This window comes from Micropterus salmoides, unplaced genomic scaffold (genome assembly GCF_014851395.1).
Source record: "Micropterus salmoides isolate LMB-PRFRI ecotype aquatic unplaced genomic scaffold, ASM1485139v1 Ms_hic_scaffold_9, whole genome shotgun sequence".
NCBI lineage: Eukaryota > Metazoa > Chordata > Actinopteri > Centrarchiformes > Centrarchidae > Micropterus > Micropterus salmoides.
In genome coordinates this window covers 5,282,458-5,301,796 of record NW_024044681.1, presented here as the reverse complement: position 1 = coordinate 5,301,796, position 19,339 = coordinate 5,282,458, and the positions used below count along the sequence as shown (strand labels likewise).

The window sequence follows — 19,339 nt, the reverse complement described above, 5'->3', positions numbered from 1 at the left end:
CTGGGATGCTAATTTCAGCTAGTGACAAACAGGTTTAAAACAAAACGTACTTACTGAAAAATGAGCAGCCGACTCCTGATAAACTTTTTCAGTGGCGCTGGTTAAAAACAGAGCAGCGGTCACCTTGTAGCCCCGCCCTAAAGCCTCCCCTGCTTCCTGGTCTCTGTTCCTCTAAATGGGACCATAATTTACTAAATGAACATCATGCTGTGTTGAAGAAGACTTGAAACTAGAGACTGAGACCATAAACTCATCAGGAAAGTGTTTACTGAGGGAATAAATCAGCTGACAAGTAGAAACATTTTCTCACAGACTTCTATACAATCACACTTCTTTCTGCAGCCGCTGGAGTCGCCCCCTGCTGGCTGGGATGCAGGTTTAAGGTGCTTCCTGGCTAGTATCCCTGGTGACAGCCGGAGGTTGCCGCCTGGTCCCAAAGAGAGCCACTGATCTTAAAACTTAGACTTCCTCCTCTCTTCTTGTATCCTCTCCTCTGTCCTTGTTTCCTCCCTCCTCATGCAGCACGTAGGTTGTGACGGACAGATTGCTTCAGACCAGCAGGAGGATCGATGTGGAGTCTGTGGAGGAGATAACTCCAGCTGTAAGATCATCAAAGGAAACTTCACCCGCAGCACCAAGAAACAAGGTCTGATCAGAGTTCTGAGTCGGACTGAAACATGGTCCAGTCAAATAATGGAGGCTCTTTAAACCTCAGTCAGTACAGAGACTATGATCAGAAAGCAGGTATTCAGTAAAAGTACTTTCCAGAACTTATTTGCGATAATAAATGTACACAGGTGTAAAGCCGGTGCCGATGTAGACAGCACGGTGATGGGAATAGGTTACTAATCTGTTGCTGCTGCTGATCGTGTTTCAGTTGTATTCATTACTGATTGATAAATGATTATTGTTCCCATGACCTAGGTTACCTGAAGATCCTGGAGATCCCCAAAGGAGCCCGGCACCTGCTGATCCAGGAGTTCAAAGGGACTCCTCATGTCCTGGGTAAGAGGAGGGAGGAGGAGTTTTTTTTGTCCTACATGAGGAACTTGTAAGGAATGAGGAACTGTAGCTCGCACATTTTGTGGAAACCTTGTTTTCACTATTTCCTGCTCCAGCCGTGAAGAACCAGGAAACGGGTCACCTCTTCCTCAACGATGAAGATGAGCTCCCAGAATCCCGAGTGGTGATCGAGAAGGGTGTGATGTGGGAGTACAGCAACAGTGAGGAGCAGGATTTCATCCAGACCACGGGGCCTCTGAAATACGAAGTCCTCCTCATGGTCAGTCCGTCAACAGAAGTCCAATGTGCTGAAAATATTTCTGGATAGAGTCTAAATTCAGAGAACCACCACCTGCCTGTGCTTCTGTCCATCAGGTTCGACCCTACAGCGAGTCCAAGGTGACGGTGTCCTATAAGTACATCATCCAGGATCGCCTCCGATCCTCGCTGGAGTCCAACCGGGTGACGGAGGACGCCATCTTCTACGAGTGGGCACTGAAGAAGTGGTCACTCTGTTCCAAACCCTGCGGAGGAGGTATGCAACTCTGCTGCTGTGTAACAGCCCGGCAGCGTCCATCTTGTTTCCAACCTACTTCAGTGTGACGAAAGCATCGACGGCTGCGTTACTGATAAAACCACCTTCACGACATATGAGTGCTACAGTAGCTTGGAAATAGGCGAGACAACTTTATTTGTTGAAGCACATTTCATACTCCAGGGCAGTTCAGTGTGCTTTACAGGTTTTTGTTTAGCGCTTTTCAAAGGTGACTGACGATCATAGTTCCGCAGAGCTGAGGTAACTGAACCGTTAATGATAATTTGCCGCGGTTAAATTAGACAGATATATCTAATAGTCCAATATCATCCAAGAGGCTTCTTCAGTTCTTCAGGGAGACCAGCTTTTTATCCTCTGTGTGGTTGTTAGCAAAGTCATGGATACAGCTGGTTCGTTGGCTTCTGGCTGTTTTGACGACAGTCGTTATGGTCCTTGGAGTCACTTGAGGCCAAAACCACCATCGTTGGCTTCTTCACCTGAGGCCACAAGTGAGTGTTTGTTCAGTCTCCTGCGAAGAGATGAAAGGACGACATTGTAGGTGGAGGATAAGTGGTGTCTCAGACTTCCTGCCCTGTTGAGAGACGGTTTCTCTACTCTGGTGTAAATGGCTTCTTTGACTCCTCTTTTGAACCATCTGTCCTCCCGGTTGAGAATATGTTGTGTCCTTTATCCTTCAGATATAAGTAAACTCCTGAGTCTTGACCTGAGGAGTTGGCCCTTCTGTGTTGAGCCATGCGTTTGCGTCGTGGTAATTCCCCAATATACAGGTCTGTGCATTCCTCACTGCATTGCTTTTCTTGTGTTTTGTTGTGCGGTCTTTGGGGTGGACCAGGATCTGTCTTAGCGTGTTCTTGGGTTTATAAACACAGGGATGTGGTGTTTGTTGAGAACCTCATCTCCTTCCAGGAAACTGAATAAAGGCTCACACTTGGCCTCATGTGTCTCCAACAGCCGGGAACACTAATGAACCAAGCGGTCCATCACCTGGATAACGACCCCACAGAGGTTAAATAGCTGCCTGGTAGTCAGTCTGAACTGAAGAAGCCTCTTGGATGAGAGACAAAACATATTCGGGTATCTTTAACCAAGTCCAGCTGCCCTTGATTTGAACCTGTGTGACTGAGAACCGTCACAGATTCTTACGTTGATTCTTGCTTCTCATACACATTTAAAGCCTGCCAGAAGTCCTCAGTACGAGCATGTAGCTGAATTACGGCCCTTGAGTTTCTCTCATGCCAATAGGTTAACATTACTAAAGGCCTTTGAACTGACTGCAGTCCAATAAGCTGAGAAAGGAGGCAACTTCCTGTCACTTTAACAGCTAGCTATATGGGCTAAAGCTATTATTATCATAAAGAAATGTTACACCTGCCAGTTCAAACTTTCAAAGTGATAAGCAAATAACACACATTGTGCAATCTCTGTGCTTGACTCAAACTGTTAACTTGACGTTGTTTCCCATAACTCAGCACCAAACCCACTGAACAAACAGTATTAGCATGCTAACTGGCCAATTCTTGTATAATTTGTGGTCTGATAAATAAAAAATGCATTAAACTCAGTGCCCCATATCCGTATTTTCCAAGCTACTGTTGTTGTCATTTTTTCGTGGGACTTGCGTGAACGAGGTTTCCGTGGGAATGCAGCCGTTTTTGTCATACAGACGTGGGCGTGGTTTAATCTGAAGTAGGTTTGGAAACTAATAGACGCAGCCTGGCTCTGTTCTGTGGTTACCAAGGTAACAGCTGCATGGCAGTTGACAGCGTTGTCTTGTTGCCAGGGAAACAGTACACGAGGTTTGGCTGTCGGAGGAAGGCTGATGGGAAAATGGTTCACAGGATGTTCTGCACCAACATCAACAAACCGAGAGCTATTAGCCGCAACTGCAACACCCACGCCTGCAGCTCACCACGGTAACGCACTACAGGTCGCTGTGGTAAATGGTAATGGTATATGTTCTGTATTTGTGTAGCACCTTTTAGTCCATTCAAAGCATTTTACATTCACACCGGAGCCACCGGGAGCAATCTGGGGTTCAGTTTCTTGCCCAAAGCGAATTGGCTGCAGGTTCAGCGCCAAAGTTCAACAATTTTGAACTGTGACTGCAGCATGAGCGCGAGGTCGGCGAGCAGTGCGCTGTGCTGCGCTTTGCTCGATGCAGCAACAAACCCCATTGACCAAACCCCAAGCCATTGAAAAGAGCAGTGCAGCCGTCACAGCCTGTCTGAAAGGCCCATTATGCCTTACGCAGTACCCCAGGCTGTGATAGGGGGTAAATCAGCGAATCATTGGCGCACGCCAATCATTATATGTGAACTACTCAGCGCCGCATTAAAGTAGCTCGCCAACGCATCACTCATGCCAGCCAGATATCTAGCATGCTAAATATCTGGAGGAGTACGGCCGACTCGACATCCACATCCAGCCAATGACCGCAGGCAACTACTTTTAACTACAAACCCCTTTTTACTGACCTCCAGCTCTCTGTAGCTCAGATAATCCCTGCTCCCCGCGTGTGCCGATCCTTTCACCTATAGTCCTGTAGTCTTTATAATGACAGCTCCTATGTCATGTGTAGTTTCACCTCATTTCCTGCGTGTTTTCTTGAAAAAAAGTAGTTTTCAACCAGTCGTCTGGTGACAGAGCCGTCAACTTGTGTAGTGTGTGACTTCCTGTCACCGATCAGTCACGTAGTGTGAACGCAACGACTTGACGACGACAAGACGGCAAGTCGTGTAGTCTGAGCAAGCCTTTAGACATGCAGAATCGGGGAGCCGGGGAGCGAACCACCGAGAATATTTCAGTTTAACTGACTAGAAATAACGGGAAATGAAGACAAATGCTTGAGTAGCTCCCAAATTGAATGATATACTTCTGGTTCTCCCGCCTCAGCTGGGTGACCGGGGAGTGGCAGGACTGCAGCGCCTCCTGTGGTCAGACAGGATGGCAGCGTCGCTGGGTGAGCTGCCAGCAGACGTCCAGCAGTGGGCAGCAGCAGCAGCGCTCGGTGAACAGCAAACTCTGCGGCGAGGACCGGCCCCCTGGGAAACAAACCTGCAACCGCTTCCCATGCCCCGCCACCTGGAGAGCCGGGCCCTGGACTCCGGTACGGACCAGTCAACTGTTCCCAAGGTCACAAAGTTATGTTACCACCAGGGGGCCTCCTAAATGGCTGGAGCTCTTCTTCCTGAACTCCTTCTAACTCCTTCCTTTCATCTTTTTCTTGTCTCTGGACTTCCGCATCCTTCTTCCTGGATGACCACATAGTTTGATCAGTTAAGAGGATGTTTGCTGAATATGACCCCAGGCTGCTAACTGATCAGGTTCTGAACATCAGAGTCTGATCGACATGTCTCTGTTCGTAGTGTTCGGTATCATGTGGAAACGGGACTCAGGAGCGTCAGGTTGTGTGTTCGGGTCCTGAGGGTTCAGCCCGAAACTGCAGCATGCCTCGACTGATCACAACCCGCACCTGCAAAGCCCCATCCTGTAGCGGTATGCGTTGACCAATCTCACACCGTATATTAATACTGACAGAGAGAGGGAGGGATGCTGGGAGTTGTAGTCTGTGTGTAGCTGAGTGTGTTTGTCTCCCCCTGCAGGCGACCAGAAGAACTCCATCATTCAGTGGCTGTCCAGGTCCAACTCAAACTTCACAGCGCCAAAGAGCTTCTCCAGTAAAATACAGACTCCTCCTCCTCCTCATCTTCTCCTTTTAGGAGGCGATTGTGAAGGTTTTTGTAGTCTAAGATGACGGTGCAGGTTTAAAGAGGTTTTGCTTTGACAGACGGTGATTTTTACTGATTCTGCTGAGTTGCAGGAGGATAGAAAATGATGACCACGTGATGATGTTGTCTGCAGATGGTTTACATCAGGTCTTGTTGTTTGCCTTGGGCTCATTTTAGTTGTTTTGCAGTGAGTCAGTTAAAGCTGCCTGTCAAAATAAAAGCTACAGACGAGCTCTTCCTCTACAAAGTAAAACCTGCAGTGTGATGACAACACTTATAAACACCAGGTGTAAATGTGATGTTATCATTCAGATCTGGCGTCCAGGATGCAGACAAACAGCTGTCTTTTAAACAGCTCAATAAATAAACGTCACGTTGGACTGACTGACCACCTGTTCTGCAGGGCAGCGTTGCCGTGGTGACCGCTCAGTGTTTTGCCAGATGGAGGTGTTGAGTCGGTACTGCTCCAACGCTGGGTACCGTCAGATGTGCTGCAAGTCCTGCAGCGAGGGAAACTTCAGCAACTCCGACAACTCGAGCAACTCCAGCGGCACGAAGCCGCCGAACGCCAGCAGCAGGTCAGACCAGCCGTCGACTGGGCGGGGGGGTTGGGGGGTCTTAAAGGAACAGTCCAACAGTTAGTGTTTCCCTCTTGTTCGTTCTTACGTTGTTGGAAGGTGAATTGTTTTACCGTTGTTGGAGCTTGGTGGCTAACAGTTTCCCCCTGCTCCCAGACTTTGTGCTAAGCTAGGCTAACCAGCTAACCATATCCTGGACCTGAAAATGATATCCGCCTGAGAACAAGAGGTTTTATGGAAAACCTTTGAGTGGCTTTGTGAGGAATATGGTATCACTGGTGCTTCTTGTTTTTGTCTCCTAGTTTGTGGAGTTTAACCACGGACGCGATGACTTCGCCGTCCACTTCCTCCTGGTCTGACAGCCGCCACAACACCAGTGACATCATCAGCACTCCACCAACCATCTTCACTGTAACTCCGCCCCCCACCCACAGGAGCAGAACTGACTTTGTGTACGTGGAGTACGACAATTACGACGAGTATTCGTCCTACGGTGACCCTTCTATTCCCTCTGACACTCCGGATATCATTCCAACCACTACTACTACTACTACTACTACTACTACTACTACAAGGCGTCCAAGAAAAACTGCTCCACCACATTTATTCAAGAGGAAAACTACCTCTCCCATAATGCTCCCTGCTACGGTTCCCACAGTAACTACTGATGGTCCAACGCCGGCACCGGACAGGACGTCTGCCGTCCCAGAGTTCCCCACCGCCACAGCATCAGCTGATCCTGATGACATCATCACCTCCACATCACCACCAGATGTAATGTCAGGAAGGCGGAGCCTTCTGCCAGAATCTGAACCTACGCCAACGTTGGCGTCATTGTCCTCCTCCTTCTTCCCACTCTCTAAGAGGGAGAACAATTCGGTCGACGAGGTCCCGTACCGGATCGTGGGATTGGACGGTGACGTCACCAGGGGACAGCAGAACCAATTTGTGCCGCGAATGCCGCCGTTCCGCGAGCGAACACAAAACAGACGCATCCAGCAGCTTCTGAACGAGAAACGGCGTGAGGATGTTCTGAGGCGATCCACCCGGAGCGGAGCGGGCAGGACTGTCAGGAAACACGCCAGCTTATAAAACATTGTTCACTCGTGACGCCGCATGTGCAGCTTGCTCACTTCCTGCTAACGCTAATGAACTCTGAACGAGAAACCGAAGCAGACTGCAGAGCCGACCAGCAGGACGGACGACTGATTCTCCACCAGCTGCTCTGGATTTCCACTTTACAGTCATGTTTGCCATAAAGCAACGTCAGCGGTCCTGAATCCACAGTAAAGTCCAGACTTGATCCTGAAACTTATAAGACCAGAAACGTTTGCTTCATTCTTCTTCCGAAAACTTGTCTTCCATTAGAGTTGTTCTGGTTTTCAGCTGTTGTTTTTCACATTAATGACGTTTGTACCGAATAACCCTGTTTCTAAATAAAGCAAAGACTCATCCAGTCTCTAGTACATCATTAGAAAAAAATACAGACACACCAGGTGCTGACGACAGGTATGTCGATCCAACAATACACTAAGATCATCCACCAATAGTCATTAATAATTTGTCTACGCTCAAACACAAGAAATAATAACATCAACGTGTTAATACGACTGTATGTTGTAGATAACTTACGGATGAAGCTGTTTGGTGGACTTTAAGGCACAGGACTGCTTGATGCTTCCTCTAAGAGCCCATGTGGAAAGGAAGTTCCTAAACACTACTTCCTGTCATCCTGACTATTTACCATTAGCTCACTTCCTCTTTTTGCCAGTAGGTGGAGCTAAGAACGTAGAAAATTAGCCTATACACCTGTTCCAAAACAGGCGTTGTTCATTGTAATGTAATGAGCGTATATCACGGCCTGAGGTGAGCTGCTGCTTTTATAAAACGGTTACCAAGCCTGGCAAAAAGAAAGTAGGCTATCACTCACTTCCGCTTCTGGCTCATGGGACCTTATTTTGGAAAAAATATGTACGGTAGTCAACGGCGAGAGACAACTTATCTTTTTATGCCGTTAGAATTGAACACTGAATTACACACATGACGTTGGTCAATTTAAAAGATAATTTTGTCCGTCAAGAAAGTCACATTTTTTTGTAAAACATTAAGTTACATGTCGTTTTTTGTGTGAAACCGAACTACATCTCTCGTCTCGCACAATATACGTCACCAACATGTTAGCGTGGTAAAGCTAGCTAACATTCATTGCTTTCTTGCTACTAGCTAGATAATGTAGCTATGTTCCACGCAGAAATATATCTCGCCTGATGTATTTAATCCAATGACTCCTGGCTCTTTTATTACATCATTCTCTCATGTCAGTGTTTTGATGTTAGCTTCAGTAACGTTAGCTTCAGTTACGTTAGCTTCAGTTACGTTAGCTTCAGTCATTGACAGAGAAAGTTACGACGTCACATATGCAACTTTTGGGTTTGTGGTCTTTGTAATTATGTATTTTCACAGTCTTATATCTCAAGTCATTCGAAGTCATACCCGTTATACACGTTCATTATATCACTGCTATGAACCAATCAGATTGCTTGATTTGAGCTGCCCGTTTAATAATTGGCTGAAGACAAACCAAAGGAAGCTTCTCGCCGTGTTTAGGGTCGCAGACGCCGAAGCTTCGGACTGCAGAGCGTCGGGGATGAGCTGCAGCGCCTGCTTTGCTCTGAATTCAGCCGTGAAGGTGCAGTTCAGTAAAATCCTCTTCCTTCACTCTCATGTGTGTACGTTAAATACGAAGCTACAGCCAGCAGCTGCTTAGCTTAGCTTAGGCTCTGGCTCTGTCCAAAGGTAACGACACATTCTCACTCCCAACTCGTCTCCTAGGTAACTTAAATAAAAACATTCGATGTTGATTTATTGTTTCAGACAGGAAATGAACAAATTCAGATTCTGATCCAACCACATTTTAATTAAGTGAGGACTGAGAGAAACTTCTATCTGCCAGATATGATTTGAACCATTTGATTAATTTATGTTTATTCATTTAGCTGACGCTTTTATCTAAAGCGACTTATATCCACCACATCGGTGGATGTGTCACAGTGGGGGATTGAACCCAGGTCTCTCACACCAAAGGCAGGCGTTTTAACCATTGCGCCATCACCACCCCATTAATTAATTAATGCTGCCACCCTGCTCGAGTCAGGATAAGAGAATGCAGTGGTTAACCATATCAAAGGCTGCAGTCACATCGAAAAGCACTGAAACTGCAGAGTTTCCAGAGTCAACAGCTAACAGAAGATCATTGAAAACAGTTTCAGAACTGTGACGGGGCTTCAATCCAGACTGGAGTTTTTCATAAATACGAAAATCATGAAAAATGATTGAAGTTGATTAAAACCACTCTCTCCAAGACTTTTGAGGAAAAGGGGAGCTTAGAGATAGGTCTCAATTAGAAAGAACTGAAGGATCCAGAATCTTCTTTTTCACCGGTATCCTGGGTGAAAGTCCGGGTTCTGGTTCCACCTCCTTCCTCGCACTGAAAAATATCCTGAGCCTACAGGGTTTCCCAGTGACACCGACAGGTCCAGACCATGTGTCCATATGTGACGACTTGGGAGTGAGAACGGGTTGTAAAATCCACCCACCTGCAGCCCTGCGTCTCCCTGGCTGGCAGGTTTCGTTTGGTTTCTGTATCAGTGTTCTAAACTAACCCTAAAAGCTCATTCCCCTGAATGTGTATAATTCATTTTACAGTTACTCGTTTAGCTGACGCTTTTATCCAAAGCGACTTACAGCTGCTGTACATTTCAGGGACACAATGGTGTCTCACAGTGGATCTGACCCAAGAGAATTCCTTTAGAAACAGGGAGAGTTTCACTGTGTTCAGTTAAAGCCGGACGTCTCTGCTGCTCCTCAGGCTCTTTGTTTTGCCATCTCCCTTTTCTGTGTCGAACATCTCCTGTTTGAAGCGGTTTCTAGATCAGCGCTTTACTTTTATTTATTCGTTCTTCATCAGCTTGTCACGCAGAGCAGCTGCTCGCCTGTTCACATCTAACTGACTCCAGATCAGATGAGTCACAACAGCTTCTCCAGTTTGAGTGGGATCAGTGGAAACAGCTGAGCGCTTTAAATGCCACATGTTTTCACTTGTTTCGATTCCTCCATCACATCCACATGAGACCAGAATCACAAACTCTAACCTGCAGCTCCGTTTCTCTTCAACACAAATATTTCAGCTGCCTGATTTTCCAGCTTCAGTTAGGGAACAAAACCCTGAAGGAAAGAGTGCCCACGGCTTCAGGATTTAAACCCGGCAGCGACCTCTAGTGGCCGCAGGATGTCAGCTCTGTGGGCGGTAACGTTTCCACAAACAGGGAGTTTGTTTTGGTAGAACATGTAAATATTAAAATGTGACGATGACAAGATAAAATTTATTATGATCAACTTCAGCTTTCGTTCATCAGCCACATTTATACTCAAACACATGAACATTACACATCCTGAGCAGCGTGAGGGGTCAGGGGCTCCTTCGACTGTGGTCCGTGCTGGACTCAAACCAGTGAGCTGGTCCCCAAGTCAAGTCCCAACAGACTGTCTGAGACGCTGCAGAACTCAAAGGAAAACAAAATAATTTATTTATCATGGGTGGTGGTGGTGCAATGGATATGACTCATGCCTTTGGTGTGAGAGACCCAGGTTCAATACCCCCTGTGACCCAACCACCATTGTGTCCGTGAGCGAGACACTTAACCCCTCATTGCTCCAGAGGCGTGCGACCTCTGACACGGATAGCAATTGTAAGTTGCTTTGGAACAACTTTCACTGTTATGCAGATGATACTCAGTTATTTCTATCGATCAAACCAGATGAAACTCATCAGTTAGCTAAACTTCAAATGTGCCTTCAGGATGTTAAAACCTGGATGACCTGTAATTTTCTCATGTTAAACTCAGATAAAACTGAAGTTATTGTTCTGGGGCCTAAGCACCTCCGTGACGCATTATCTAAAGATATAGTTTCCCTTGATGGCATCGCCCTGGTCTCCAGCACCACTGTGAGGAATCTTGGAGTTATCTTTGCTCAGGACATGTCGTTTAAGTCTCACATTAAGCAAATTTCAAGGACCGCCTTTTTTCACCTACGTAATATTGTGAAAATCAGGAACATCCTGTCTAAAAATGATGCAGAAAAACTAGTCCATGCATTTGTTACTTCTAGGCTGGATTACTGCAATTCCTTATTATCAGGCTGCTCGAAAAAGTCCGTTAAGACTCTTCAGCTGATCCAGAATGCTGCAGCACGTGTTCTGACAGGAACCAGGAAAAGAGATCACATTTCTCCTGTTTTAGCTTCTTTGCATTGGCTTCCAGTAAAATCCAGAATAGAATTTAAAATCATTCTTCTTACCTACAAAGCTCTTAATGGTCAGGCACCATCTTATCTTAAAGAGCTCATAGTACCTTACTACCCCACCAGAGCACTGCGCTCCCAGAATGCAGGGTTACTTGTGGTTCCTAGAGTCTCCAAAAGTAGACTAGGAGCCAGAGCGTTCAGCTATCAAGCTCCTCTCCTGTGGAACCAGGTTCCAGTTTGGGTTCAGGAGGCAGACACCATCTCCACATTTAAGAGTAGGCTTAAGACTTTCCTCTTTGATAAAGCTTATAGTTAGGGCTGGCTCAGGTGAGTCCTGAACCATCCCTTAGTTATGCTGCTATAGGCCTAGACTGCCGGGGGATTTCCCATGATGCACTGAGCTCCTCTCTCCTCTACTTTCTCTCCCTCTGTATGCAACCTCATCCCATTATTGCATGTTACTAACACAACTTCTCCCCTTTCTGGTAGTCTTGTGCTTTCTCGTCTCTCTCCTCTCTCCTCCTATCACTTCCTGCAGGTGTTTCTGGCTCTGGAGCTGTGGAGTCTGGATCTGTGGTTGCGGGTCACCTGCTGCCCCCGTGTTCCTGCTCGACACCCTCTGCTGCAACGACTATTGTTACTAGACCTATTATTATTATTGTTATTATAATAATTAACATTATGATTATTATCATTAACACTACTATAAATATCTGTACCATTTTTCATTCAGTCTATAGCAACATCACCTTTACTGTCTGTACCTCTGTGTGGATATTGTGTAGGCTGCCTCCCTCCCCTCTCTCTCTCTCTGTCTCTCTCTCACTCTCTCTCTCTCTTTCTCTGTCTCTCTCTCTCTCTCTCTCTCTCTCTCTCTCTCTCACCCCAACCGGTCGAGGCAGATGGCCGCCCACCCTGAGTCATGGTTCTGCTCGAGGTTTCTGCCTCTTAAAGGAAGTTTTTCCTTGCCTCTGTCTCCTAGTGCTGCTCTTGGTGGGAACTGTTGGTCTTCTGTAAATATCATCACAGAGTACGGTCTAGACCTGCTCTTTATGAAAAGCGCTGTGAGATAACTGTTGTTGTGATTTGGCGCTATATAAATAAAATTGAGAAAATTGAGATAAAAGCGTCAGCTAAATTAACAAATGTAAATTATCCAAATGTTAGCAGATTGATTTTCTATTGATGGTTGTAGAAAATGTGAAAATAATATTAGTGTAGGCGACATCCTGTCTGGAAGTAAAACTATACCAACATTTTAAAGTATAATTACAGGACGAACAAAGTACCGAAAGTAGAAGTACTCCTTATGCAGAACGGTTTAAATTAGATATTTACGTTAGATTTATATCCATATATGTTTAGTTGTATTATTATTATTGGTGTATTAAGAAGTCACACATCACTTTTTAATCCACATCTCATCAGTCCAGCTGTTACTTTAATGTAGTGAAGTCAATGTAGAATATTCCCTTTGTACTGGAGTACAAAATGTACTCAGTTACTCTGAATGAAGTATTTATACCACAGACTGTAGAAAACAAGGATTCTACGGCAGCCTGCGCAGGAGACTCGACACCTGTGAGGACAGATTCCGGGCTGAAACACATCCTCTCTCTGCCTGGCAGGATAAACCCCGGGCCGCAGGAACCCTTTCCCCCGTCCTTCACAGGAAGCTAAGATGGCGGCCGCGGTGAGAACCATCGGCTCCTCTTTGGGCAAAAACCTCCGAGAGATCCGCGTCCACCTCTGCCAGACCTCCGGGGCCAGCAAGGGGGCCAGGTGAGCTCCGTACTTTATACACCGAGGTATCAAGAACCTGATCGGTTCTGCTGCCTGTTAGCTTAGCATCAGTGACCTAAACACAGCTAGCAGCTAGCTGATGCTAACGCCTGAGTGACCTGAGAGCAGCTAACAGCTAGCAGCTAGCTGATGCTAACGCCTGAGTGACCTGAGAGCAGCTAGCAGCTCATTAATAACTTCATTAAATTAACATTAATAATAAAACATTTTCATGAAGTAGCCGTATTATAGATTTATATTTTATATCCTGATAAAAGCTGAAATTATTATTAGAGGGATAGAAAAAGAAACTATTTAATACTTTTTAATGTTTTAATACATAATGAAATAATGAAGTTTGCTGTAAACAACAGATTCCGCTTGTTTATTTCATTAAACCTCAGACATCGCAGGCCGAGCGAGAACAAACTGTTACCAGGAGAACACGTCTCATCTTTAACCATCAGGATGAAAGTCAGATCTTCATCTCCTTCAGGTTTAAAGGCGGATTTCTGCTCAGAGCGAAGTCTTGATGCAGAACCGAGGAACAGAACAGAACATTTAGAACGGATCAAATCTGTGAAGTTAATCTGTTTCTTTGAGAAAATAAATATATCAGTAGAAAAGTTAAATGAGTTAAATCAAACGTTTGAGGAAATTATATCGTGACAGTGATCATTGTTTTATTGCCCAGCCCCACGCGCCCCGGGTGGAGTCTCTCGGGGTGCGTTTTCATTATGCTGACGTGTCTCCTCGCTTCCTTCACTCGCTTCCTTTCCTCACGTCTTAGCTGGAGTGAGGACGAGGGCCCGGGGAGAGTCTGAGGTTCCACAGCGTGGAGCTGCAGCGCCGTTTCACCGGCGGTCAAGTCTTTACTGCAGAGCGGCGACCTTTAATCTACCCAGATTAATCCGTTAGTTTGCTCTGTAATCAGTCGGGAAATGTTCATCAGTGTTTGACCGAGGCTCAAGAAGACGCCGTCAAACGCCCCAAATCTATTCAGTCTAACAGGAAGGAAACCACCAGGGTTTAGACTACTGCTTCTCAACGGGGCGTTCCGAGGACCACGGGCGGCGCTGGAAGCGGTATTTTGGAAAGGGGGCGCTGAGCTGCTTTTGGGGGGCGAGTTTACACCAAAGACCACAACACTGTGGTCTGCAGCATTAAACCTGCCAGTTTAGTCCACTGCGACTGGACGAGACGTGTACTTTTCCTCTGTCGGCTGCTTGAGGTGCAGCTCCGCCTTCACGGGGATCAGAGGATCATCTGTAAAGTTTACTGTGTAAACTCTCTTTATTTATTTATTTATTTATTTCAAGCAAAATAGTGTGACAACAAAAAAGATACACAATAATAATAACTTATACACTTATGCTTGAAATAGAGTGGGAAGTGGTGGAAAAGTGTTTATTTCTCTGAGGAACACAGCGTGAACGTCTTGTTATCTCAGTGGTTCCACATTTACAAGAGAGGTATTCTGCTGTCGGACTCACCCTGAAAGAAACTACGCTGCGACACCAGCGAGTTGCTCTGTTGGGGATTGTAAGCGGCGCTTTATCAGAGGTGCTGAATTATTCGTTTCTGTCTGATCACAGGTGTCGGTTAGTTTCGTTTCCCCCGGCGTGAGCGCCTCCTCGTCTCCTTCAGGTTTGTCTGTTAGACGTCGTGGGGAAACTTCCAGCAGTAACATAACGCAGTACAGGGCATGTAGTAAAATATTCTGAATTCTCTTTAAATAGGCTAAAGACGTTAGTCTCCCATTGCGATGTCAGAGAACTCAGATATGTGGGAGAGATTCTGAATGTGCAGAAAGGTTTGAACATGAGCAGATAAGTTACAGTGTTTCCCGTACGTTCATTTATTTGTGGCGTCCTGCCACAATATCAACGCTGACCGCCACACATTGATCTTCCATTTTTTTTACTAGGCCTATTTAAAATCGTATCTGAGCTGCAGGCAGCTCGTATTCACGCAGCACATCCTCTCGCTCGTCTCTCTCGTCCGTCCCTCGATCTCTCGCTCTCTCTCCCTCGTTAACACAAATCTGTCCAACACAACGCCGTCGATGTCGGAGACCCAGCTATTAAAAGTTATTAGCGAGCATGTGAGGAGCCTTGCTAATAAGGAGAGCTAAGTTAATGTTAGAATACAGTCATTCTGCGGGAGACACTGAGTTATGAAAAGTTATTAACAGATGAGCTAATAAAGTCCAGTCAATAACTGAACTAAAACAGATTCATTTATTACTGAGATGAAAAGGGGCCACAAACACATTTAAATAGGTGGTGAGACTTAATCATGTGTGTTGACTCAGCAGGGATGATATTAAATAAGTTGATCTACAGGAGAATTTTTAGACATTTCCTCCATAAATTGGTGCAGAAATTGGAGGAGAAATTTTCACCAGAATGCAGGAAATTAAGTGTTTAATGGTCAAAATCTTCTGGGGGGGGACCCCATACTTATTAAGTGCCCCGTCCAAGAAACCAGTATCTGGCTTCAGACACAGTTTCTGGGAGGAACATTAGTTAAATATAATTACTTTTCACAAGGCTTTTTGTTACAATAGTAACACAAAAAATCAACAATATTGAGGGCAAATAGCAAACATCTGTTTTGATGGGAGGCGGTAAGGGACCTGGATAATGGGTAGGGGGGCGCTGGCCCAAAAAAGGTTCTGGTTCTGACTGTGTCTGTGTTCTGCAGGGACTTCGTGGAGCAGCACTACGTGAGTCTGAAGAAGTCCAACCCAGACTTCCCGATCCTGATCAGAGAATGTTCTGGAGTCCAGGCCCGGATCTGGGCCCGATATGGTGAGTCAGAACCACCACCCATAGGGGTGTCGTTAAGACCACACAGAACCACCACCTACAGGGGCGTCGTTAAGACCACACAGAACCACCACCTATAGGGGCGTCGTTAAGACCACACAGAACCACCACCCACAGGGGCGTCGTTAGGACCACACAGAACCACCACCCGCAGGGGCGTCGTTAGGGCCACACAGAACCACCACCCGCAGGGGCGTCGTTAGGGCCACACAGAACCACCACCCGCAGGGGCGTCGTTAGGGCCACACAGAACCACCACCTACAGGGGCGTCGATAGGGCCACACAGAACCACCACCCACAGGGGCGTCGATAGGGCCACACAGAACCACCACCCACAGGGGCGTCGATAGGGCCACACAGAACCACCACCCACAGGGGCGTCGTTAGGGCCACACAGAACCACCACCCACAGGGGCGTCGATAGGGCCACACAGAACCACCACCCACAGGGGCGTCGTTAGGGCCACACAGAACCACCACCCACAGGGGCGTCGTTAGGGCCACACAGAACCACCACCTACAGGGGCGTCGTTAGGGCCACACAGAACCACCACCCACAGGGGCGTCGTTAAGACCACACAGAACCACCACCCACAGGGGCGTCGTTAGGGCCACACAGAACCACCACCCACAGAACCACCACCTACAGGGGCGTCGATAGGGCCACACAGAACCACCACCCACAGGGGCGTCGTTAGGACCACACAGAACCACCACCCACAGGGGCGTCGATAGGGCCACACAGAACCACCACCCACAGGGGCGTCGATAGGGCCACACAGAACCACCACCCACAGGGGCGTCGTTAGGGCCACACAGAACCACCACCCACAGGGGCGTCGATAGGGCCACACAGAACCACCACCCACAGGGGCGTCGTTAGGACCACACAGAACCACCACCCACAGGGGCGTCGTTAGGGCCACACAGAACCACCACCCACAGGGGCGTCGATAGGGCCACACAGAACCACCACCCACAGGGGCGTCGTTAGGGCCACACAGAACCACCACCTACAGGGGCGTCGATAGGGCCACACAGAACCACCACCCACAGGGGCGTCGATAGGGCCACACAGAACCACCACCCACAGGGGCGTCGATAGGGCCACACAGAACCACCACCCACAGGGGCGTCGTTAGGGCCACACAGAACCACCACCCACAGGGGCGTCGATAGGGCCACACAGAACCACCACCCACAGGGGCGTCGTTAGGGCCACACAGAACCACCACCCACAGGGGCGTCGTTAGGGCCACACAGAACCACCACCCACAGGGGCGTCGTTAGGGCCACACAGAACCACCACCTACAGGGGCGTCGTTAGGGCCACACAGAACCACCACCCACAGGGGCGTCGTTAAGACCACACAGAACCACCACCCACAGGGGCGTCGTTAGGGCCACACAGAACCACCACCCACAGAACCACCACCTACAGGGGCGTCGATAGGGCCACACAGAACCACCACCCACAGGGGCGTCGTTAGGACCACACAGAACCACCACCCACAGGGCGTCGATAGGGCCACACAGAACCACCACCCACAGGGGCGTCGATAGGGCCACACAGAACCACCACCCACAGGGGCGTCGTTAGGGCCACACAGAACCACCACCTACAGGGGCGTCGATAGGGCCACACAGAACCACCACCTACAGGGGCGTCGATAGGGCCACACAGAACCACCACCTACAGGGGCGTCGATAGGGCCACACAGAACCACCACCCACAGGGGCGTCGATAGGGCCACACAGAACCACCACCTACAGGGGCGTCGATAGGGCCACACAGAACCACCACCTACAGGGGCGTCGATAGGGCCACACAGAACCACACAGAACCACCACCTACACAGAACCAGGTTTGCGCAGGGTCAGGGTTCCTCTGCACCTCCTTCCAGCTGCTTCCCCTTAAAATCGCAGCGTCTCGGGTGGAAACCATCGGCATGTTTCCGCCTGCAGGTTCTGTGTCAGCAGAACATTTGAGCTTTTATGGATCAGTATGTTTTATCGCATGTCAGAGACATCAGGTTTCTGACCTGACCGCGTTTTACTGAGTCCAGACTGAAGGAGCCAACTAAAGTTCAGTTTCTGGATTTCTGTTGAAGATTGTCAGTAAAGGTCTCAGTTAAGCTCCTGGTGATAATATTGGTGATAATGGCGCATAGATTAGATGCCTGCCTTTGGTGTGGGAGACCCGGCTTCAATCCCCCACTGTGACCCATCCACCATTGTGTCCCTGACACTTAACCCCTCGTTGCTGCAGAGGCTGCGACCTCTGACATGTACAGCAGCTGTAAGTCGCTTTGGATAAAAGCGTCAGCTAAATGAATAAATGTAAATATTAATGTGTGTCCTGTGTTCAGGTTTCGGGAAGGAGAACAGTGTCTTGGTGGACAACATGTCAGCTGATCAGGTGGCCAAAGCTCTTCAGACTCTGGTTCAGTCCAAACCCTGACCCCCCCCGTTTCTACTGGAAGTGGTTCGGCCCGGAAAACTCGCCTGCTTCACTCAGTTCATGTGTAAATGTGTTGATATGAATAAACTTCAGTGTTATTAATGTCTGAACTCTGTTTCTCCTCTTTACTGCGTTTGTCTGCACCGTTAACGAGGTTTAAAGAAGTTTAACGGGTAATTTAAGGGGGTTTACTGGGTTTAAACGGGTTTCATGGGTAATTTAAGGTGGTTTGCTGGGTTATTTAAGGTGGTTTACTGGGTTTAAACAGGTCTTACGGGTTATTGAGGTGGTTTGTTTGGTAAATTAAGGTGGTTTGCTGGGTTAATTAAGGTGGCTTACTGGGTTTAAACAGGTCTTACGGGTTATTGAGGTGGTTTGTTTGGTAAATTAAGGTGGTTTGCTGGGTTATTTAAGGTGGTTTACTGGGTTTAAACAGGTCTTACGGGTTATTGAGGTGGTTTGTTTGGTAAATTAAGGTGGTTTGCTGGGTTATTTAAGGTGGTTTACTGGGTTTAAACAGGTCTTACGGGTTATTGAGGTGGTTTGTTTGGTAAATTAAGGTGGTTTGCTGGGTTAATTAAGGTGGCTTACTGGGTTTAAATGGGTTAATTAAGGTGGTTTGCTGGGTTTAAACGGATTAATTAAGGTGGTTTGCTGGGTTTAAACGGGTTTCACAGGTTAATTAAGGTGGTTTGCTGGGTTTAAACGGGTTTCACAGGTTAATTAAGGTGGTTTGCTGGGTTTAAACGGGTTTCACAGGTTAATTAAGGTGGTTTGCTGGGTTTAAATGGGTTAATTAAGGTGGTTTGCTGGGTTTAAATGGGTTAATTAAGGTGGTTTGCTGGGTTTAAATGGGTTTCACAGGTTAATTAAGGTGGTTTGCTGGGTTTAAATGGGTTTCACGGGTTAATTAAGGTGGTTTGCTGGGTTTAAATGGGTTTCACAGGTTAATTAAGGTGGTTTGCTGGGTTTAAATGGGTTAATTAAGGTGGTTTGCTGGGTTTAAACGGGTTAATTAAGGTGGTTTGCTGGGTTTAAATGGGTTTCACAGGTTAATTAAGGTGGTTTGCTGGGTTTAAACGGGGTTCACTGGACA

At 47.3% G+C, this 19,339-nt stretch overlaps 2 protein-coding genes across 4 annotated transcripts in view; both read left to right on the top strand.

Moving 5' to 3' along the window:
- LOC119895121 (A disintegrin and metalloproteinase with thrombospondin motifs 2-like) overlaps window positions 1-7,320 on the top strand; it is a 31,636-nt gene extending 24,316 nt beyond the window's left edge. For all 3 annotated transcript variants that reach the window (XM_038707992.1, XM_038707991.1, XM_038707993.1), the window contains 10 exons: window positions 523-646; window positions 925-1,005; window positions 1,119-1,282; window positions 1,378-1,537; window positions 3,339-3,471; window positions 4,451-4,664; window positions 4,924-5,053; window positions 5,161-5,235; window positions 5,690-5,864; window positions 6,167-7,320. In XM_038707992.1, the coding sequence (XP_038563920.1) occupies window positions 523-646; window positions 925-1,005; window positions 1,119-1,282; window positions 1,378-1,537; window positions 3,339-3,471; window positions 4,451-4,664; window positions 4,924-5,053; window positions 5,161-5,235; window positions 5,690-5,864; window positions 6,167-6,956 (2,046 nt within the window). In that variant the 3' untranslated portion in view covers window positions 6,957-7,320. The remainder of the gene's footprint in view (window positions 1-522; window positions 647-924; window positions 1,006-1,118; window positions 1,283-1,377; window positions 1,538-3,338; window positions 3,472-4,450; window positions 4,665-4,923; window positions 5,054-5,160; window positions 5,236-5,689; window positions 5,865-6,166) is intronic.
- A 5,481-nt stretch (window positions 7,321-12,801) lies between these two features.
- Window positions 12,802-18,353, top strand: ndufa2 (NADH:ubiquinone oxidoreductase subunit A2). The gene is made up of 3 exons (XM_038709403.1): window positions 12,802-12,950; window positions 15,657-15,763; window positions 18,152-18,353. Exons 1-3 carry the CDS (start codon window positions 12,850-12,852, stop codon window positions 18,241-18,243), a joined length of 300 nt encoding a protein of 99 aa, XP_038565331.1. The 5' UTR covers window positions 12,802-12,849; the 3' UTR covers window positions 18,244-18,353.
- Window positions 18,354-19,339: the final 986 nt, after the last annotated feature.

What these genes read in the sequence shown, in the direction of transcription:
- ndufa2 (XM_038709403.1), top strand. Translation starts at nt 12,850, where the DNA reads ATGGCGGCCGCGGTGAGAACCATCGGCTCCTCTTTGGGCAAAAACCTC. An exon ending in GGGGCCAGCAAGGGGGCCAG is followed by an intron (nt 12,951 to 15,656) that starts GTGAGCTCCGTA and finishes TGTGTTCTGCAG; the next exon opens with GGACTTCGTGGAGCAGCACT. An exon ending in CCGGATCTGGGCCCGATATG is followed by an intron (nt 15,764 to 18,151) that starts GTGAGTCAGAAC and finishes TCCTGTGTTCAG; the next exon opens with GTTTCGGGAAGGAGAACAGT.